Source organism: Haliotis asinina, chromosome 4 (assembly GCF_037392515.1).
Source record: "Haliotis asinina isolate JCU_RB_2024 chromosome 4, JCU_Hal_asi_v2, whole genome shotgun sequence".
NCBI classification, from domain to species: domain Eukaryota; kingdom Metazoa; phylum Mollusca; class Gastropoda; order Lepetellida; family Haliotidae; genus Haliotis; species Haliotis asinina.
The window spans coordinates 67,913,713-67,937,431 of NC_090283.1; the positions used below are offsets into that span (position 1 = coordinate 67,913,713).

General features: G+C 41.8%; 1 protein-coding gene across 1 annotated transcript; it reads right to left on the reverse strand.

Moving 5' to 3' along the window:
- Positions 1–1,630: 1,630 nt before the first annotated feature.
- On the reverse strand, positions 1,631–14,092 carry LOC137282668 (protein O-mannosyl-transferase TMTC4-like). The gene is made up of 16 exons (XM_067814455.1): positions 13,756–14,092; positions 13,175–13,394; positions 12,753–12,840; positions 12,044–12,153; positions 10,976–11,080; positions 10,180–10,341; positions 9,160–9,362; positions 8,587–8,767; positions 8,182–8,238; positions 6,919–6,990; positions 5,920–5,999; positions 5,459–5,566; positions 4,160–4,301; positions 3,582–3,696; positions 2,771–2,953; positions 1,631–1,919 (listed from the first exon to the last, which is right to left on the reverse strand). Exons 1-16 carry the CDS (start codon positions 14,067–14,069, stop codon positions 1,783–1,785), a joined length of 2,277 nt encoding a protein of 758 aa, XP_067670556.1. The 5' UTR covers positions 14,070–14,092; the 3' UTR covers positions 1,631–1,782.
- Between the last annotated feature and the right edge of the window lie 9,627 nt (positions 14,093–23,719).

The following is a 23,719-nucleotide window of genomic DNA, read 5'->3' on the forward strand; positions in this document are numbered from 1 at the left end:
TTTGACAGGAGTAACCTCTGTGGGAAGAGAATGGGAGAAACAGAAACACTGCAAAGTATTGTCGGAAATAGGAAAAAGAAAACTGTTTTTGATTTTTTTTTTTTGGCTGCTACTCTGTATCTCTAACATTTACACAATTGCAAATAGCATATGTAGAAATAACACACATCGGCCTAATTTGGCATTCAGTGGGATGCGTAATAGGATATCCAGAAAAGTATGTTTACTCGTGCAATCGTGAAAAATGAAACACAGCTTTGTGGATATCAACTTCTTGTTTATTACGCTGAGCGACGTTTCGATGTAGATTCTTACATCGTTTTCAAGCTAAATGTGAACACAACCAAATAGTGAGAAGCTTATATACACGGTATGTTGTGACAGACAGCGGATTAACATTTTGCAAGCGGGGTATTTGCAAGCGGGGTGTCCTCGTTTTGCCACCACCCTATTGTTAAGGGTGGCAAAGCAAATGAACAATAGCAGGTGGCAGGGGTCGTCTCAAGTAATATAAAAAGTATTATTAAACTTTACACAATATCTACATTACAGCCTCGTAAGTATTGTTAATGAAATTAACAAGAGATTTGCACACGTTTTCAGTACATTTGCATATGAAGCAATGAAGAATTTCCAGTGAATGCTGGCCCCTCGCTTTCTCTTAACTCTATACTAAACCTTGAAATACTAGATTACGGCCACCACGACTGTTGGCAAATGAACACAGCGCCCATGAGTGAGTGAGGTTAGTTTTACGCCACCTTTTAGCAATATTCCAGCAATATCACGATGGGGGACACCAGACATGGATTTCACATCAAGTATCTATCTTGAATCCACATGCGTCGGTGGATGCGTGGGCATTTAAGTGATGACACCTACTAGACACTCCCTGGAACACATGAGTACTTGGTGTGACACACAGGAGTGCCTTGTACAATACCGACACCTACCGACGAAAACCACCCGAAAACAACCAAACTAGAGATCTGTGTACGCTTTTTAAATAGGAATAGCTGCACAAATATTTTTAAAAATGCATCGTAATGATCGAAATCCACCTCATTTATAAATGTGTTACATGCATGTTATTCAACAACATTGGACACTATCAACAAGAAGTCTTGTCACATCCAGGCAATAATGGATAGTGTCCTTGCATCGTCACAGTCGATGCGGTAAACGGAAAGATTTGCGTTTATTACCAGGTCTTCTGAAGCCATACCATGCATAAACCAAGATCTTCTCACTGGACACAAATAACACGACCCTCACACATTTACTTTAAAAAGCAAAGAGTGTATTCACATCAACCTTCTTCATGTCTATCACTTCTGTCCTAACAATCTCCTGATACGTCTAGTGCACCGCCATTCGTTATGCAGAGTTGCGTCCCTTGGGCACACTCGAATCCCATGACGGTGTTCTCCTGGTTCTCATCGATATCCATACCAGGTTTGACAGAAACATATCTGACCTCGTGGGTTGTATTAAAGATTTAATCTAAGTCCTGAAACAGTTTCATCTCCCTGTCCAACCAATACGCAATCACGTAAAACGTATACTGTTGAAAGCAGCATGAAAGAAACATAACCCTTCAATATCGTGAATACTGCATGTCTGAGGGAGCATATGTTCAACACTTCATCTCCATCCCGCACGTCTCCTTAAACGATGGGTGGCACCATGACAATGGCTTTCGAATCTGCCTGAGACATGGCAATGAACGCGGCTGATGCTCATATTCGCTGTTTTTGATCGTTGATGTTGTGCTACATCGGCCTACACATTTGTTCTCATTTTTTCTCGAATCAGCTGAAGGTTTTGAAGGTACGTCGCATCATTTGGGTTCAATTCCACTGCCCGCGTTAAGGCTGATTCGGCTTTCGCTGTCTTTCCCCAACGATGATATAACACACCTGGGAACCGAAAAGAGAGAGAGAGTGAGTACGGTGTTTAGCCGCTTTTAGCAATATTCCCCCAGTATCACTACCGGACACACCAGAAATGGACTTCACGCATTACGAAATAAGAGTCACTTATGAAGGTTCAAAAATAAAAAAAGGTCATAACATCAAAAAAAACCAAAAAACACGTAATCAAACGTGGCGATAAACTGAAGATGAATTTTGTGTACGAATTATACTAATGAAACATTACAGTGATCACCTATACCACTATATCACACTTTATCTCACTACATCACACTTTATCTCACTACATCACACTTTATCTCACTACATCACACGTTATCTCACTACATCACACTTTATCTCACTATATCACACTTTATCTCACTACATCACACTTTATCTCACTACATCACACTTTATCTCACACGTTATCTCACTACATCACACTTTATCTCACTATATCACACTTTATCTCACTACATCACACTTTATCTCACTATATCACACTTTATCTCACTACATCACACTTTATCTCACTACATCACACTTTATCTCACCGCCACATGGGTACAATGTGTGAAGCCCATTTTCTGGTGTCCGCCGCCGTGGTATTGCTGGAATATTGCTAAAAGGCGGCGTAAAACTAAACTCACTCACTCACTCACTTTATCTTACCATATCTCACCATACCACCTTATATCTCAATGTGCATGAGACATGATTTGTGCTATCAGGTGTCGAAAATTAAATACAGTTACAACTCATCCCAAGGGCTGTATGTTATATTACACATATCACGTATATCACATATACTAATTTTCCCATAGAAGAAAACAACAAGCACGGAGCAATGTTACCAAGGTTGTGATGGAACCTGGCGCTGTGTGGGTCTATCTCTAGTCCAGCCAGGAACAGGTCCTCACTTTCCTGGAACTCATCCACCATGATGTAAATATTGGCCAGGCGGAATATCAGGTCCATATCACGTGGCAGTGCCTTTAATGCTTCCTTGCCAACCTCAATAGCTTTGTCGTATTTCTCTGAATGAAAGGTACAAGTATATCTACACCATATGTAAACAAACATTTACATTATTCAAGAACATAAATTTTGATGAAAATAGTTCAGACAGGATGCTATTTTGGAATATGAATAGATGTGTTTTTTAAACATCTGTTATCACAACAAAAATATCATGTCGCTGGAACAGAAGGTTATTGCAAAAGATCTGCTCTAGACCCATGACTCTTCCTTGCCTACAGATAGATGATGACTTGAAATTAACCCTTTAACTGACAATTCTATTAATGTTTAAGGTGCTAAGGATTAGAATGGAACATTTACGACACGACATATAATATGTTTGGAACATGTATTAATATTCTGTAATTTATGTTATTCACACAAAGCGATGAGTAAACTAGGTTTTAAAAAATATTTATTACGTCATAAGCACCTAAGTCAGGTAGTGCGAGTTACCTCGCAATAAGACAAAGACTAGGTCCCAGGCAAATTCGAACTCAGGGGTTTGAGATCGTTGCTCATTCTATCAATCACTGGATTATCTGATCCAGATACGAGTATTTACATGTCAGCGTCATATAGCTGGAATGTTGCTGATTGTGGATTCATGCAGCAGCAGCAGCAACAACAACAACAAGAACTTACTCAGATCATTCAGAAGCAGGATGGAGTTTTTCCATGCTGACGTGTGACCAGGATATATCTGGGTAGCATTCCGCCATGCACTGATCGCCTCGATGGATCTTCCTGTGTTTCTATACTAACATTAAAGAAACAGCCGTCACAACAAGGGAAACAACATTCAGGGAGATGTTGTTTTCTTACAGACTGTAAATATAACACAGGCTGTATAGCATATAATTATTGTTTGATGTTTCCGCACTCAGCAATATTCCAGGTATTTGGCGGCGGTCTGTAAATACTGGAGTTTGGACCAGATAATCCAATGACCAACATCATGACCATCGATCTGCTCAATTGTGAACCGACTGAATAAATGAAAATGTCCAATCAGAAGGTATTACCATCAATCCATCATGCATAAGTTTTAAGTTGAATCTAAAACTAAACACATTCACTTGATTTTTTTTTGTTTCGGGGGAAAGCCATTGTATCTTTGTATCTTCTATTTCCTGCACTACATTTTTCACTTCCACAATATCCCAAAGGAGAGACGGATTTAATCATTCACATAACAACTCTTTCTGTGTTGGAAAACGTACAAAATTCCCAAGGTTAAAGTAGCAATTAAAGCATTTGTTGTCTTCTCGAATCGCTTCAAGGAAGCTTGTCTCTGCCAATTCATTCTTCTTCAGTTCTGCTCGAACTACACCCAGGTCCACCAACGCCTCTACGTTGTCAGATCTGTAAATGTACGGAACAGTAATCACAGTTCTCATTTAAAGAAAATAATAGTGTTTATTGTGGCAAGAGAGTAATTGTTACCAGACAACGCCTCTACGTTGTCAGGTCTGTAAATGTACGGAACAGTAATCACAGTTCTCATTTAAAGAAAATAATAGTGTTTATTGTGGCAAGAGTGTAATTGTTGCCAGGCACCACACAGCAGTATATCTGCCCAGCGGTCTCAAAATATGTATACAATAAGGGGGTGTGGGGTAGTCTAGGGTTTAAAGCGGTCACTCGTCTTGCTGAAGACCCGGATTCAAATCTCTACATGGGTACGATGTGTGAAGCCCATTTCTAGTGTCTTCCACTGGAATATTGTTAAAAACGGCGTTAAATCATACCATTCACTATAAATAGATAAGACAATAATATAAAAGGATAGGCTACATAATCCAGTGAAAAAAATCACTAAACTTGAAAACACCTTATGAAAAAAGTTATTTCTTCAAAGGTTTTGTTAGGGGGAATTAAAATAGTCTTCTTTGACACTCAGGAATTGATGTGTAACAATACTTAGGTTGCTTCAGTTATCTTACAGTCAGGAGTAGTATATACTCTTTCAAAATTTCTATTAAAATGTTTATTTGCTTGCTGATTATTCTCGCATTAATATAGATAATGCCAGTAAATATAAGTAGACACTTCACCTCTTGTATACGCAAAGCTACAGTCATTTTTGAAGATTTGGGCACTTTATACACTTAGGTGCGGGTATATCTTACACAAGTAAGTTGAAATCCGTGTAAAATTCCTTATGGAACACAAAATACTATCAATGACTGGGCGGACTGTGGACCAGCAGCACATCACACGGGATGTTATAGAATGATTAGTGGTTTTTTAAGCGTGTGTTGTCAAAAACAATTTGAGTGAGTATGGTTTACAGGGTTTTAACAATTTTCCCGTAATATCAAGGCGAAGGACAGTAAAGTAAAACATTTTGAATGAGGGAAGGTGATAAATATAATATGAATGCGACAGGATGATACCTACTAAGTTTAACATGAAGATATAATAAAGAGAACAATATGAACAGGATACTGTGATGAAATATGAAATAGTATTTATCTTTACATGGTACACTAGACGCATAAAAATGAACGATACCGCACCTAATAGCCACAGATCTCTCAAGGAGCTGTTCGGCCTCCAGGATGTCGCCTTCACGCCTGAAGATCACGGCCAAGTAAAGCATTGATGCGTAGTCCTGAGAATTCAACCTAATGGGAAAACGATCCAGATGAAACAATAAGAGTGTTACTGTCAGTACATGCAGCGATGTTCTAGAACAAACGTGTATCCATTAATTGGGCTCTTTATCAAATGATGCATTAGTTGTTGAAACTAGGGTCACAAGACACTGTTATCATACTTGCATAACTATCACGTGTTTGGTTAATTCTCTCAAACTACCAAGCAGAGGAAATGTAACATGGGTATTTCTGTTTCCTTTGAAAGCAACATTATATTTTGAATCTTTAGGACTTAATGTATAGTTTTTGATAGCGGAAATGTTTGTTTCGGAAAACAAATGTTCTTAAAACACCAACTAATGACACCAGGAAGAACCTACTCAATCGCTCGTCTGTATTTCATGATGGCTACGTCTGTTTTGTTGACAGCATCAAAATACATGGCTTGGCCCATCTGAATCTGTAATTACAAACAGTTCAAAACACTGCTGTATGCTCCCTGTTAATAGTAGAAGGTAGACGTGATTAACCATTTGCAGATGTTGTTATTCCTACTACTTCCCACTACTTCCTACAATGTGCGATCAGTAAATTACCGATCAAAACCATTCGATCAAAGTCTTCTCCTGCAACTAGCATCGACTGCCAGAGCAATAGAATCAGGACATTTCATTGTGTATGCTTACACCTGACTTCACCTGATTTACATTAATACATGGGTGCATAATAATAGGAATTTGCCTCATAGGTTCGCTGGCTACAGTATGGCAGAAATGAATAGGTCAAATGGTCTTTGATCTACGTCACAGAAGGGATCTCTCAAAAATAAGAACCGAACTGTTTATCGCACGAATGACATTATAATTCCTTTACAACATATCAATGTTAAATACTTATCGGACAAAACACAACAGAGAAGGTATGATATGGATTTATACGTGATACAAAACACGTTAAAGTTCTTTCACGTAAGATATGTTAATATGTTATGCGGTGGAATTCATTCTATTGTGAAGTAGTTATTTACTATGACAGGGGGCGGTTGGGTAGCTTAGTGGTTATAGCGTTCTCTCGTCACGCCGAAGATCCAGATTCGGTTCCCACATGACTACAATGTGTGAACCCATTTCCGGTGCCCCCTGGCGTAATATTGCTGGAATATTGCTGACACACTACTCACTCGGAACTATGACAGAATCAAGGGGCAGTGGGATAGCCTTGTGGTTAAAGCAAGCACACACCACGCCGAACACCCGGGATCACAATGTGTCAAGTGCATTTACCTCCCATGCCATCACTGGAGTTTGAGAAAAGAGGCACAAAAATAAATGCACTCACGCACTCGGACTCAAAGGAGGTATTGCTACTATCACGCCTACCTTTGCATTGTTGGGGCAGATCTTATCTCCTGACGTGAACAAAGCCAGAGGAACTCTCCATTCGTTACTTCTCTGGATGGGAATTAGATACATCATGTTATATTGGGGTTACACTTTCTCGGTGAATCGGTGAAGTGCAGATTCTAGTGCTTTTTAATGAGATAGAGCACAGGAGGGGATAACTGTAACAAGGACGGGTAGATAACGAGGTAGGGTTAATGTATAAGAGGGACAGGAAAGGGTAGGTGTAATCAGAAGGATCAGTGGATAACGAGGTAGGGTTAATGTATAAGAGGGACAGGAAAGGGTAGGTGTAATCAGAAGGATCAGTGGATAACGAGGTAGGGTTAATGTATAAGAGGGACAGGAAAGGGTAGGTGTAATCAGAAGGATCAGTGGATAACGAGGTAGGGTTAATGTATAAGAGGGACAGGAAAGGGTAGGTGTAATCAGAAGGATCAGTGGATAACGAGGTAGGGTTAATGTATAAGAGGGACAGGAAAGGGTAGGTGTAATCAGAAGGATCAGTGGATAACGAGGTAGGGTTAATGTATAAGAAGGACAGGAAAGGGTAGGTGTAATCAGAAGGATCAGTGGATAACGAGGTAGGGTTAATGTATAAGAAGGACAGGAAAGGGTAGGTGTAATCAGAAGGATCAGTGGATAACGAGGTAGGGTTAATGTATAAGAAGGACAGGAAGGGGTAGCTGTAATCAGAAGGATCAGTGGATAACGAGGTAGGGTTAATGTATAAGAAGGACAGGAAGGGGTAGCTGTAATCAGAAGGATTAGTGGATAACGAGGTAGGGTCCACGCATAAATACGACAGGAAAGGATAACTTTTATGCGAAGGGCGGGTGGATAACAAGGTAGAGTTCATGCATAAGGGGGACAGGAAAGGATAGGTATGTTTAGGATTGTTTGGGGTTACACTAACTCGGTAAAGTGCAGATTCTACTGTTTAAGGAGGTAGACGTAATGGATAGAGGACAGGATGGCTGTGTTGAAAATGACGGGTGGATAACAAGGCAGAGTTCATGCATAAGGGGGACAGGAAAGGGTAGGTATGTTTAGGATTGTTTTGGGTTACACTAGCTCTGTAAAGTGTAGATTCTACTGTTTAAGGAGGTAGACTTAATGCATAGTGGACAGGAAAGGATGGCGGTGTTGAGAATGACGGGTGGATAACTTGATAACGTGGTAGGGTTATGCATTTACAGATTCTATAATGAAATAACTTTAGTTTCAATTTCAGGCACCTACCTGAACTGACCTAAGAACAAATATAACTATGAGAACTATGAAGCCAACCGATACCATCTGCAATACAAACATGGTCAGATTAGACGTGAAAGCCAAAACATTTACACTGTTCACTGTTGTGCACGGTGAACGTCAATGAAAATGACATTTACTGCAACTGACCACACTCTTGGTATTACGCCTCTCTTACAGCTAAAGAAAATATCCACGAAACTATAGTTTATACCATCAACCAATGAAAACGCCATTTACTGTAATTGACCACACTCTTGGTATTACGACTGCCCTATGTACTACTCATGACAGCATCCACGATCCTATAGTTCATACCATCAACCAAAATGCACTTACATCTCTGGACCTTTAAGCATGAAATCAACACCATGGTTGTGTATATAACCTTACCTGTCTGGCAGTAGAGTGAAATTTATAGCAGATCTGCCTGGCCCCGAGCACCACCAACATACAGAAACCAGCACAAGACAGGTACAGAATCCTCTCTGCTATCACGAAGCCCACACGGAAAAACATGTTGCTGGCTGGCAGGAAGGGAACACACAACATTGCCAGGGACGTTATCAGGATCCTGCGGATAGAAACATTTACAACATGGAACTGTATGACAAGATAAATCAGGCGTAACATGATGTGATCTAAACGACTGGGATTGATGGTGCAGCAAAGAGGTAATTCTCATCACACTGGACCATATTCAAATCGTATTATTCGACATACACTCCAAGCCCTTCATTAACTAGACGCTCGAGAAAGTAGTAAGATAGGCGGAGACCAGCATACATATCTAGTCATCTACGTACTCCTAGTAGGCCTACAGCATCTACTTAACTTTGTTTTATTTGATACCTGTTGTCTGTAAGCAGTAACACATCTACACCGTTCAGCAATGATGGTTGATATGTAAACAACAAGCCAAATGCACTTTAAATACGATATTCTAAGGATATAAGAATTACTCACCGGCGATCATGTGTGACAGACTCGTTGCAGCAATGGAACACAATAGCACCAAACCCAGTCCAGAGAGCTATGACTGCCAGTATTCTGGGATCAGCCAATGAGGTGATGACAGGTATACAGCCCATTGACCATTCACAGCACAACCACCATGGATTCAGCAGCAACCAGATGTTGATGGCATAAAGGTAGTTGTAGTTTAAAACCTAGAAATAAGTTACAAGACTTAACATAAGTTTAGGAGGGTGCAGGAAACGCTCACCTTTTCGTGGTGTCATCACTATGTAACAACAATATCCCAGCTATATCGAGTCTGAACCAGGCAATCCAGTGATCAACATCATGATCATGCATCGATCTGCGCAATCGGGAACCGATGACATGTGTCAACCAAGTCAGCGAGCCTGACCACCCGATCCCATTAGTCGTCTCTTACAACAAGCCTAGTCGCCTTTTATGGCAAGCATGGGTTGCTGAAGGCCTATTCTACCCCGCGCCTTCATGGGTCCTATGTAACAGTACTTCATAAAGATATGCTCTCTCATCGTATCGCATTGTGACAATCACTGGATTGTCTGATTTAGGCACGAAGTGTTTTGCAAACAACACCATGCACCTGCAATATTGCTGAAACAATTGACTCTGCTTCTGGCAGAGATTTCTTGTAGATAGGGAAAGGATTTTGTCGCTTCTGATGTCATCAAACGGGATCGAGTAGTCATGATCATATCCCACTTGCGTAAATAAATGCTCACCGTATTGGTCACTGGACTGCCTGGTGCAGACTCCATTATTTACAAACCGCCGCCATACAGCTGCAACAGTGCTGAGTGTGGCGTTAATCAAAAAACAAACACTATCAGAGGCACATTGGGTCATGTAGGACCTTTTCCTGGTATAACGACGTGGTGGGATAGCCCAGGGGCTATCAGCGTCTGCTCGTCACGCTGAAGACCGAGGTTCGATTCCCTACATTGGTTCGATCCTGCAGCCCATTTCTGATGTCCCGCCGCCCTCACTTACTCTGTATATTGTGCCATTAACAAAGGCATGTGGGATGATGTTGGCATCGAATATAGGCATTTCTCCCATGACCCGTAGCCGAATGTTGAGGATCAACACGCCGGTAATAAACAAGATGAGGTGACGCTTGACGAGACAATTGATCCACCGCGGTCGCTTAACCTGGAATGTGTGTAAATAAATACAGTTCAAAGGTGCAATACAATATAACTGGTCGCAACATAAAGTGTGTCATATTTGAAATTACACGTTCTCAATAAAGTATGTCCACTGTTTTATTTAGGCACATGATCGACAACACAAACAGTCTGCGATCTAACCCGCTCAGCCACCACGGCCTCCACTAAAATGGTACTCTCGCAACAAGTAGTCTGCACCACGTATTCTGTGTATCAATACAGTCTCATACACAATGACATGTGGAAAAATGGCTAAATGTAACATATCTCCGGGCTGGACTAACACTCTCTCAGTAAAGTACAGCCATATGCGTTTGGGGATTCAGCGCCATCCATGATTCGAACCTCCATTGTTGTGGAAACGGCGGTAGGTCAGATCGCTGACTTTGTGTACAGGCGTTTAGGTGTCTGACTGGAAGTGTGAGTTCGAATCCCGCATGGGTCTCATAATGTGAGTGAGAATGGATATTACAGAACATAATAACAGAGAAATATTTGAACACCTTTACTCTCATACCAATGATATAGCCGAAACTTAGGCATGTTAGAATTTGCATGTTTGTGAGTGTGAAGGATCCCGTCAACCAATCAAGATTCGATTAGATTTAACTAATAACCTTCTTTAACCTATCTTCCTTGGACTTCTTTGCCTTGTTGAGTCCCAGCCAGTGGAGAGGGTCGACTTCACACACAACGATTATGTCATACGCGCTACAAATACCCTGCAAATGCAAAACATCTATGATCATTCTGTTAAACACTGTTGGGTAGACACTTTTGTCAAGCTGAAATAGGTAGAACCTATGGAGGTTGAGCAGTTTCATGTACTGAATAACTTACCAGTCGTTAACATTGGATAGGTTGTGCAGTATCTTTCTGGCACATTAATGTCAAGATGCTATGCCGACAGTACAAGAAGTGTAACTATAAGATATATAGTAAAGAGAGCGTGTATATAGAGTAGAAGCTCACACCCTGCATCAGTGTTGCTACTTTAAGCGGAACCTGAAATCATTTGGCTACATGTCTTACCAGAACATGGCATCCGTCGAATGAAATTCCCCGCCCTATCAACTTAAGCTGTTTCCAACCCTTAAAAACTTTAAGCGTCATCTCAAAGCCTTTCTCTTCAAAAGGTTCTATATCAGTTGACTTCAGAAATGCCATATTAATTGTTTGTGCTATGAGCATACCAGGTGGATGGGTGTAAAGTTTGTAAATGGACACGTTATTATTGCTTTTCATTCATCTTTTCATTCATGAGAAAGGCTTTAAGATGCATTCTGGTGCAACCGTTGGAGCTGGGGTAAACAGGTGTGTTCACTTCTGTGTGGAGTGTGATCAACTGAAGCCCCTTACTATGACAGTGATGCCCTGCTCCTTACAGAAGGTTGACACGACACACAGACACATGCTGGCAAGTATAGACACCGGGTGACTACTTACTATGACAGTGATGCTCTGCTCCTTACAGAAGGTCGACACGACACACAGACACATACTGGCCAGTATAGACACCAGGGAGGACTCGGGATGGTATCTGACCAGACATGAGGCTACTTACTATGACAGTGACGCCCTGCCCCTTACAGAAGGTCGACACGACACACAGACACATACTGACCAGTATAGACACCAGGGAGAAGGACTCAGGACGGTAGCTGACCAGACATGAGGCTACTTACTATGACAGTGACGCCCTGCTCCTTACAGAAGGTCGACACGACACACAGACACATACTGGCCAGTATAGACACCAGAGAGAAGGACTCGGGACGGTAGCTCACCTGAGATGCTGCTGAAATCAGTAAGATACATGACATGACCAGTGAGTCGGTCATCGGTTGGGTGACCGGATGGGTGAGTGAATGAACGAGTGGGGAGATAGGTGGTTTGATTGGTTGAGAATAAACATCTAAGGTCACATCGGCATTTTTTCAGCCACATAGCTACGAGGATACAATAACAAGGTTTTATATTTTTAAAAAAATGAGTCATGGATTCAATGGTTTATGTCATTTAAAGCAGTTCGTAATACATGTTTAGCTTTATATCATAATCTACAAGCCGACTGGTAGGTGATTGGGTGGGTTGCTTAGCGAGTGAGTGAGTGAGTAAGTTACCCCAGCTCCTATTTTGATCACTGGACTGTCCGGTCCAGCCTCATTTATTTACACGCCGATGCCAAATAATGGAAAATTTATGAGTGCAGCGTCAAACGACCGACTAACCAACGAAGCAAATCTACCCGGAGATGAAATAATAGTGACGATAAACACTTACTGAAAGGGTCCCAGGCATAACCATGGCTGGCTTACCCTCTAGACCTACTTTACAGAGGATATTTGATGTCGTGTATTCTATAGTCAGGACATGATAGATATGACGACTTACATGGACGACAAGCCCTGACGTACAGCAGGAACGACAGAAGGAAGGTCAAGGCACACAACAGGTCAGCCCGACCCACGACCCCTGCTACCTGAAATGTAGGTATATGTCCCGAGTTGGTTTGGGTCAGTCAGCATTCAATCAGTCAGTTTCCCATCTCACTGGGGCGCCTTTTGATTAAAATGGGTATATTGTTTGTATCAAAATTTCTGTGAGTAAACGTTAATCTAAGACACGTACTGTAAACATTTGAATCAAGTGAAATCACGTTTAAAAAATGCAACCTGTGGTTTAATCTAATTGTTCAGTCGATCGCATCATCTTTGAGATCAGACCTTAACAACGCAATTTCGCAGACTTTTCAGTAAATGTATTGAACTTATGTCCATTCATATTTTGGACAATGATGCCATGTTTTTACTCACGCTCTCAGTGTGTATGGGATGCACAGCAAACAGTACAGCACACAGGAGAGCAGCTCGGGGCGAGGCAAACACCGGTCTGGCAGAATCCTGGTCCACCTGGTAACCAGACATGAGGACAGAGAATACTGCCAGGAAGATGACCGACACCAAGCCGTGCAGGACGATGTTGACAACATGGAATCCTTCAGGCTGCATAGATCCTGCCCATGCGTAGTTCCACCTGCAGTGGAGGTTACATGATTCTATTCAGGCAAATATTACTATCGCCTGTCATAACGTGTACAAATAATAACAGTATCATTTTGTCGAAACAAATTAACAGACCCCAAAAACGCGAGAACGCCCAATTCAAACAAACATGTCTTATGTAGCTGTTTTAAGAAACATCCGGGTTTCAGTAAATCAGTTTGCTAAGTATCACATTGTGAAACCAAACTGAAACCAGTATTACATCAAGTAACATAATAGCTCAGTTATTGGTTAAGGGCCGTGTCGGACTGTTTTGAAGCATTTTTCTTGGAAAGGGTATTTCGGGACTTCAGTTATAAACGACAGTTGTTAACAGTGATGTATGCCCATACCTGTACGTAATGGTGGTGAGAGGTCTGTAGGATTTGTGACTGTTGTGGTCCAACTTGTTCCCCCAAAAGTCATGAACAAAAACGTTGGTAAACGGGGTTTCGGGAAGCAGGTCTTTGTTGGAAAGGACGGCAACGTAATCATCAAGGACAAAGTCCCCGTCATAACTGTTCACAAAACACAGCACCGCCAGACAGAAGACGAGGACAGATGCCACAGAGAAACTGAGTTTGGGAACAGGCAGGACATCATCCCACTCTGATTGCGGGTAGCTGCTTACGACACTGTTGATTTTTGGCGGGGGTGAGTTTGTCATCGCAGCCCTCACTGTCACGGCGTGTTATCCTGTGGAAAGTCTGAGTGTAATATTGGCAGATGATAGAGCTGTTTCATGTGTATACATTGCTGGGTAAGTATCGAGTGTGGCTCTCTTATGGCGACAGTATTGCTTCTGTCATTATTCCAGCACTTTTAAGCCAGGAGAACCAAGAGTAGGCCCTTCCCAGTAACAGTTGGACAAGTTTATAGTCACAAAACATTGATGAGGGTGGGTGAATCGGAGATTTGGATGGGCCAGTTAAAGGTTGGTAGAGAGCGAGGGAGGAAAATAATCCACTTTAAAACTTGCTCAGTGAAATGGAAGCAGACACGTGATTATGCCTTCTGACGAACATGTTCCATATGTGATAGTGCATATTTCACTTACTGACTGTTCCGTGCTTGGTGATTCTTGTTGGAGCCGTTAATGTATAGCAGGAACCTTGATATACAGGACCTACAGGGAGTGTTGGAGCCGTGAATGTCTTCAAGGAAGGTTTAACATAGAGGACATACAGCCGGCGTTGAGTCGCTGGACACACATAACGTCAAACACGTCGTTCTTGGAACATGTGTGTCATATCGACTACACGAGTCCGACTTCACAATCAATGTAGCCTCTGACAGTGGTAACGCATGTTTACCTTGGTGTGCAGTACAGTCTACGGTGTAACATGTGGTCGGATCAATGTGGCACGATTCATATATATAGGAATGGGTCTTTTTGTGTTTACAATGAAGAATGACATGTCAACGATATCCGATCTACAGAATGGTTAGGTCTACCTTTGCCAACAGTACTCATACTTGACTTACGTCTCCACCTTGACAGGGCCTCAGTCAGGCTTACCAGCACATATATAGACAGGTCCATCAGTGAAGGCTAGGCGCGAAACGTATTTCAAATATCATTAGTTTGTTCAAAGTTACAGTATCTATGTTTATGTTTTCATTAGCATTAACTGAGAGTATATCAACACGCAAGGGGTGACTTTGCTCTGCGTTGATGGCGGTCAGGACGACGACATCCACTGCTTTGCCTCCAGCGATCGTCTACATCTACTACAGGAGCTGGATGGTTAGTCCAAGGTGAAAACGTCCTTGGAACTAATGACCGCAAAAAGTCGTTGGTACAAAAATCATTCTGTTGTAAAAATACTCATTTTGTTTTTTTATTTGACAAGACTGACGTGAAACACGGTTCCCTGTTGGAGCACGTTTTGAAATCACCTATCAATGCCTCAAACGGCCCCCTGGACAAAAGCCTCTGGCTAATTTTGGGCATCCCTGTCTAAAGACCCTCTGTTCATGAACTAAATGTCAGTGGCCACTACATGAGGACCTTTTGGTCGAGGGCATTTTGTGGCAAGCGGCTTTTGACCTAGACTCTAAAACCTGGAGCGCGTCCGCTATGCACTAACGATTTCTTGAAATATGACCCTTTTAGGAGTTGAATAGATCAGATATTTAGTATGACTTGGTATTGATAAATTAAGATAGCTTTGGGGAAGTACAGCTGTGTGCAATAGTTATTACATTAATAGTTCTGTAGTCCTGCGCTGTCCATGTGCCATATTTATTACAATATTATAAGCACAGTGTTACAGCCATCTAACCCTCTCAGTCTCCGCGACTTCCACCAAAATTAACGTCGGACAGCTGATAGTCTGGATTTCGGACTTTGTGTAGCCCTCTGATGAGTGTTATTGGTATGGCTCCAACGACCGAACGCTACGATTACACAATGCCATTTAGAAAGTGGTCATATGTAACATATGTTATACATTCTTATCTTATCTAGACTACCCTTTTTTTTTGGGGGGAAGTCGCTGTGGCTGAGCGGGTTGGCTACCCATCGGTCAAAAACAGGACACGTGCCTTAGGTATAATTTTCTATGTCAAACTGGACCACGCGGGCCCCTTGTAACATCATACCGTCACGGGTTATCTCCCTTGTTTGTATTGTTTGTAAATATACACTACACTATGACGCACATTTGGTTCCAGTTAGATTGCAACGTACCCGTTGGAGCCAATACTTTCCAGAAACCCATGTAATCACCAAGCAAGAGTTGCAAATGTCACTCAATCCGTGTCACTGGGGCCACAGTATTGTCGAGGTGTCACCTCGACTCGGCTCAATATTATGGCCGTCACCTTCCACAAGAGTGTTTAGTTATTGTGTCTCTCTGTTTATCAGTTGGCGATTCTGGGGAAGAAAGTGTGGGACAAGCCATCCAGAATAAACTAGCGTAAATTCACATCCTCTTTGCCCATCTTCTACTCTCCCTCTCGCGATACTAACGACCCCAAACGACTTTCTCTCTTGCCTTTTCCCGCAGTCCTCCATATCACTTTCAAGCGGTGATCATGACCTAAGCGTTTTCTTCCACCTGAGAGGGCACAGCAACAGAAATACGGCAACTTCTAGAACACAAATGTCACTTCTGTAGCAGTGTACCAGAAACAGTCCCCACATTCACTAGAGCTGTGTGTTTACCTGACGTAGAATATCCACATGTCTACAGTAACGCACCTCTCTATTATAGGTCTAATGAGACTGTCGTCATTCCAATACAGGTCATGCTGACCTAATCTCGGGTAACCCCCAAGTCGATGGAAGTTAACAGAGTAGCAGTTGCTTACGTTGTTATGTACTATTTGAGAGTTAATTAATATACAAATATTTGACAACGAATAACAGAGTGGGTTTCCAACATTTGATTGCACCATTTCTAATGTGGAATGTCTGCACGAGGTGACGTGACCGTTCAACACATATAAGACATCGCCGTTTCAGCTAGCGTTTAATTTCTAAAATTGTATCAATACTTTATTTCAGTCTAGAGCTGTCGCACGGTACTACACAGAACGTTTTGTGCTGAATGTTGTTGTATGAACCAAAACATCATCGTTCACAAATAAAAAATGGTATACAGACACAGTCGGCCACCATTCTGAATGTCTCATTCTTTCAGCCCAGATTAAAAGCATTTAGTGAGGGTGCTCGTCGAGATAAATTCTTTACCGTGTGTTCTTGTTTGATATTTAGCTCGGACACATGATAAACCTCCATATCGATCAAACTCGCGAGCACGTGGTAATTTATAGTGTGCTGGCGATAAGACTCTAAGGGCGTGGGTTCAAATCCTGAATGGGACTCAACTAAAAAAGTACTAGAATTTGTACTTTACTAAGAAGGTGAAATCCCAAATATAACATGTGTTACATGTGACACTTTCTAAATGGCACTGTGTAATCATTTTTCTGTGTCGTTTACTGAAATAATGCTTTCATATTCTATGTAATGTTGTATTATTATCGTTGGCAAAGATCCTCCCCAGTAGGAATTGTGGTGAGCAAAGTTCCGTACACCACCACGGGAACCAGAGCACATCTTGAACTGTGGGTTGAGTTTTGATATTCCTATTATCCTTTCAGGATGTCTTATTCAGTATCAGTTGTCCTGTAGAGACTGCAGACCTTATACCCGCGAACTGTGAGTGTTCCGCAGTCGTTAAAGGTCACAAGCAATGTAGAACACAACTTTGTTGATTCTTATACCTTTCGGTGTGCACTTACGGAAACAGATCACCAAGAATGCCAATTCAACCTGTAAAGTTGAAAAAAGCGCGATAATATAAATCCCGCGAAATCGGAGTTCAAAAGATTCACTAAAAAAGTGGTTTCAACAGATACGATGAGGCTCATAACGCATGCGAAGTGGATAGGTTCGCTGAACTTGAAACAGAGTGCCTGCCCGAAATATGAGGTCGTGAGCAGTAGTCTAATCTAGGTTGTATACACAAGCAAGTAAATAATCTACTCGTTACATAAAATTTAAAAGGAAATACATGTTGATTGTGATATGCAGTCACAGAGAAAACTCAATGTCTGGTTTATTGACACCTATATACCTGCTTGCCTGTTTGATAATGACAATATGCAATGCACAACTTTAATTATTGACCACATGCAATTGAAATAAAAACCTATCGGGCTTATAAGCCATAAACAAGGAGCCAGCTAAACATATTCAAATGAACCAGTAGCCAATGAGAAGGCTTCGTTACACTTCAGTGCACATCACCCGACTCTGACTGAGTGCGGTATCGCGGCTGCTTCGTTTCGATGGAGGTAAATCCAAGTACAAAATATTTCACATTTGATCTGCGATTATACGCGTATTATTCTGTTTATTTGGGGTTTTTTCTTAATCAGCAATGTATTTTATACATCATGAATAAGTGATAACTGTGTTTTGATTATATTTGATTTTTTTACTCCATGCGACCTTTAACCAAACGATGTTCGTACTCAGTCTTGCCCATGTAAACACACCGGGAGGATTGGTGAACGTAAAACATGCTGTAGGAGTGACGGGCAATACGTGTTTGGTAGCTTCATGAGTATGGAAGACATACAGATACATTAATAATGATGATGGAACATTTGTAATGTATCCATGGTCAGAGCGCACAAAACAGAGATGAGATTGAAGGAAAGAACCATATTTGAAAAGGCTGTCTTGAACAAGTGTGTTTATAGGCTGGATTTGAAGATATGTAGTCTCTGAGGTTCTGCGGGAGACTGTTCAAGGCTAATCATCCTGCATGGATTTTGATAGTGGAGCGCCCCCAGAGGTTGCTAATTTCTATGGCGTATACCTTGCTGACCTCTCTGAATTTTGATACGGATATTTGACTGTTCTTCTTCATTGGGATTCTGAAATTATGACTTGGATAGTACTTGTCGAAATATTGACTGTGTTGTGTATATTTACACAAAATTGTGACAGTTTAGAATGTGAACTAGAGCGGAGGATCAGCAGAAGGCCGGCCAAGCTGCTATTGTGATTCAGTTGACAAGCCCCAGTATGACCCAGCACAATTGGACTACATGTATTAAATCACACTACGGAAGGAACGAAGGTAACGCTCCTTCGAAATACCACAAAACCATGCGGAGTGTTTTCAGTTCTATGATAATGAACATCAAACAGTGCCACCCTCATAGTGTTAACTTTACTTCGTGGGTAGGGTAGCCTAGTGGATCGTCAAGCGAAAGACCCGGGTACGAGTCCCCACGTGGATACAATGTGTGAGGCCCAGTCCTGGTGTTCCCCGCCATGATATTGCTGGTATATTGCTAAAAGCTTAGTAAAACCAAACTCACTCGGTCACTACTTCTTTGGGAAAAGTTTGATCAGAATCTTGAATACTTCGCCGGGAATAAAGTTAAAGTAAAGGAGGGAAACCCTAAGTTGTACGTGCAATAAACAAGTGAGTTTGTTATGGCAACACCCAGGCTGTATTGTGTCAACGTGGAGGGCTAGTTGGACGTCATATCTCAGCTCTGCCTGTAACGGGTATTCTTGTGCAGGATGCCCAGCGGCAATCTACAGTTACGCCCACGAAGAACGTTGAGGTAAACGTTATCTTGAACATGAAACGGTAGTTTTACAGCTCAGGACCACTCAACTGCAAAACCGTCTGCAAAAAAAAGTCTGAATTTGAGACTTTCTAATATTTAGAAGATTAAGTCACCTTAGGACGCTAACACCATTTTAACTATGTATTAGTTCTGCACAGATTCTTTCTCATGATATGATCGACTTCAAAAGCTGATAGGGTTGGCATAGGTGGAACCAGAGGTATGAGCGTGTGTGTGCGTGCGCACACCGCGCCTTTCTAAAAAAATCTTAGTTAGCAATAGCAAGGCAGAAATATGACGAAGGGAGAACATCCCAGATGTTTCAAACAATGTGTATCCTCTTGAATAATTTGCTCATATCATTCTATAATCTCTAAAGTCATGTTATGTCCGAATATGCGAGTGAATTGAAGAAACGTGTATACTCAAATTGTAAGCTTCCGAAGCTGCTTAAAACGTACACAAGAATCCTAAAAACTGGATAAGCAATACTGAAACTGTATCCATTTCACCACCTCCATCAGCATCAAAAGAATTTTCTTTATTTTCTTTCAAGAACTCACATAGGGAAAGACTGGCAGTGGGAGCGATGAAGCAATTCCTGGTCTGCCTGCTGATACATATGTATTCTGGATGTATCCTTGCTGAAAGAAGACGTGCTTATTTCATGAATTGCCCGTCATCAAAAACAAACAGCAACATTGTGACACACAAGCAAGCACGAAGCCAGATCGAGTTTTCAGTAGTCTGCCTGAATCATCCGGAATGTCTGCCTCCTACTGCAAGGTTACAAGTGGTTACACGTGTCATCTGAGTCGGGTCTACACACAGGAAAGCTGTTCTGGGCTGGACACCAATGTAGACTGTAAACTTACGGCAATAGTAAGTCTGCTTGATAAATGTCTATCCCCGAACACCTGGTGTCATCACTCATTTTCAGTTATCCATTTATGTACTTTTTCACAGGCATGTTTTCATCACTTCAAAATGTGGTTCTGAGGATAGTCACGACTGGGTATTCTTTTGAACTGACGTACGTTCTGTATGTATAACATAATCGCCTATACGTTACACCAAATGTTTTCCCATAGACTTCTATAGTAACCTCATATTTTTTTAAAAAAATTATCAAGGGTATTAACAGCCATACCATACACACAAGTCATAGGAATGAAAGTCGGCGGTCTGTAAATAATACAGTCTGGACCAGACAATCCAATGATCAGCAGCATGAGCATCGATCTGCGCAATTGTGAACCGATGACATGTGCCAACCAAGTGAGCGAGTCTGACCACCCGATCCCGTTAGTCGCCTCTTACGACAAGCTGAGTCGCCTTTCATGACAAGCATTGGTTGCTGAGGGCCTGTTCTACCCCAGGACCGGTCTCTCTTCATACGAAACTCGTTCAAGTAGCAAGTGATTCTGATTTAGTGCAGTGGAACCTATAATATATAGCGTTTGCCTTTCCAGACTCTCGCAACTGTGAAAATATTAACGTGTGCATGTATCATTATCACTTACAAATGTACACATAGTAATGTCAAGTTTAGACATGTAGTCATGTGCACTGAACGTTTGTAAACACTTTTTGTGATTTATTTGATGTATGGTATGGCCCCACTAGCATTAGTTTCTTGATTCCACATTGATCCAGAAAGTTTCAAGGTGTGAGTCAGCTGCTTCTTTAACGAGTTGTGTCCCTTCATTGTCGTTGCTATCGATCAATCACTTTCCACTTCATTCATCACCTCTCGACCCTTTCCGTAAACGCCATGAAGACTCGGCTTGCTCCGGAATCTCACGAGTTGGCGACGAATGATCGTTTGCATGGCACGTTTTACGTCAAGCCGTATTCTTAACCATCGTGTAAAGAATTACAAATATAAGTTGCTATCCATAAAACGTGCCATGTATTGATCATAGTGACTGGTACTTATATGTACTCCTTCCATCAGTGGTAGGCTAGTGGTTAAAGCTTTCGCTCATCACGCCTATGGCCCGGGTTCGATACCCCATATTGATGTAATATCTGAAGCCCGTTTCTGGTGGCTCCCGCCTTGGCATGTCCGAAATATTACTAAAAGCGGTGTAAAACTAAAAAACCTAACTCAAATCCCTCCCTCTCGCATTAACCTGTACACATATTCAGAGGCTGTACACCTTTCATTTCCACAGACAAATCCCTGCGAAAATGGACCTGTGTTCCACCCACAGAACAGGAGTTGCCATTGCGCTGAGGGATTTGTAGGATTCTATTGCCAGAGACGTTGCCGAGGTTGGTAGTACACAAATGCAGATGTACACATATACAGACATCGGGTACAGATGTAATTACGCGGAGTTTCTCCAATACCTTTTCCTTTTTGATATTTGACTGAAGGAAGGGTTTAACTCTCGTTCTAGCCTTTGGTGTCCATATGCCACAACATTTGACATACAATCGATCCTTCCGCAAAGACTTCAGTAATTTGTAAACGATAACCAGTTACATGTGGAATCAGTGCCAATGAAGTATTGCCAATGTCTCGCCCAATGAGGATGCTTAGCTTTGCCCCTCTTTGAGCAATACCCATGGATCCTACCCACGAAACGTTCTGAGTACTATGCCATTCGTAAGCTCATGGTAAAGTACAGAGCCACGAGACGCACATCAAGCCAATTTTTCCGTGTAAACCCGATAGTTTGCAAAGCTTTGCATTCAGATAGTATTGGTGGCTTGCCCAACCATTTTAGCAACAATCTTGTGTGACCCCGGGCTTTTTTGGATAATGGTAGATTCGCCCCTGCTATAAACGCCCTGAGGATAAGGTTGGTCAGTTGAGTAACGCTGCAGTCAGCAATATTCTAGCCATATGGCAGCGGTTTGGAAATAATCGGGTCTGAACCATACAATCCAGTGGTCAACAGCATGAGCACCGACCTACGCAATTGGCACACGATGGCATGTGCCAATCAAGAGCATGACCATCCCACCCCGTTACAAGCATGGGTTGCTGAAGACCATTTCTAACCCAGGTTCTTGATATGGTGAAGCGGTTTTCGAGGTATTATTAGTGCCGTGGTATCTTGCCTTTGGTTCGGCAGAGGTAATGTAATAATAAAAATGGTACTTGGGTTTTCTTAACGTCATTTCTTTCTAATAATAATATAATAGTTTTGTTTATTCAAACTAAGATCATTGTTATATTTTTCCATGTTATTGAACAATGTAAGGTTTAACGCTTTCATTTTTTCCTATCATGATCATATGCCGAACAGAAACGGACCGAACAGCAGGCCTTGAACTGCAATACGTACCGTATCGTGGTGTGAGCGTACCTTGTCACCCCTTGTCGTTGAGGATCTTTTCTTACCACATTATGGCTTTTGTTGCCACATTGCTACATTTTTCTCTTTCACACTGCAGATTGCAAAGAAACGCCGGGTGGAGGTGTTAATTACCTGATGCAGCCTTTTGGATCGGACTATGTCTTTGAATGGACATGTTATGCCGAAGTGTCAAGGTATATGCACGTGCTTGATGTCCATTTCACCAATCCTTCTAATTTTAATGTGACATGGAGGCAAATGAAAAAGGGTACGCCAACATATGTCCCGGACTTTTACTTTATCGGCCTTGAAAACCTCCACCAGTTAACCAGACAGGGCATGTATGACATGCATGTTGTTTTGTGGGATCGTGATGTAAATTATGGTTCAGTCTGGTATAAAAACGTTCGGGTGGATTCCGGGGAGGAAGGCTATGCATTACACTGGAACTATTCTGTTACTACCAGAAACAGGGAATATCTGGATGGTTTGGCCGGCTCGGGCGATGACTCCAAGAATCTCAACGGAGCCAGTTTTGGTACTTTTGACAATGACATTAACGGTTGTGCCAGCACCATGAACGCGTCATGGTGGTACAGTCCAGCTGGGTGTTCACGATTGAGGTTTGAGTGGAAAGGAATATTTTGGCCAACTAACAGAAGTGGGGCAGTTGGCATGGACTTGATGAATTTGGTTGCTATGGGCGTGTCGAATGTGTACTGGTATGTGGAAGACGATCTCGTTCTATGATGTGTCGTATTATCAGTGGATGTATTCAACAGACAATGTACATCAACCTTGTCAATTGTACATACACACTTACAGCTATGTATATATTCCCCATGTTAAAACTCTATGTATCAACTGTTCACTAACGGTGTTAGTACCTGTACCGAAACTTCGC

Excerpts from the sequence above, each read along its gene's own strand:
- LOC137282668 (XM_067814455.1), bottom strand. The coding sequence starts at position 14,069 with ATGACAAACTCACCCCCGCCAAAAATCAACAGTGTCGTAAGCAGCTAC. Across the intron at positions 10,342-10,975 it reads AGGAAGATAGGTTAAAGAAG|GTTAAGCGACCGCGGTGGAT; the intron begins GTTATTAGTTAA and ends CACACATTCCAG. Across the intron at positions 9,363-10,179 it reads TTAATGGCACAATATACAGA|GTTTTAAACTACAACTACCT; the intron begins GTAAGTGAGGGC and ends ACTTATTTCTAG.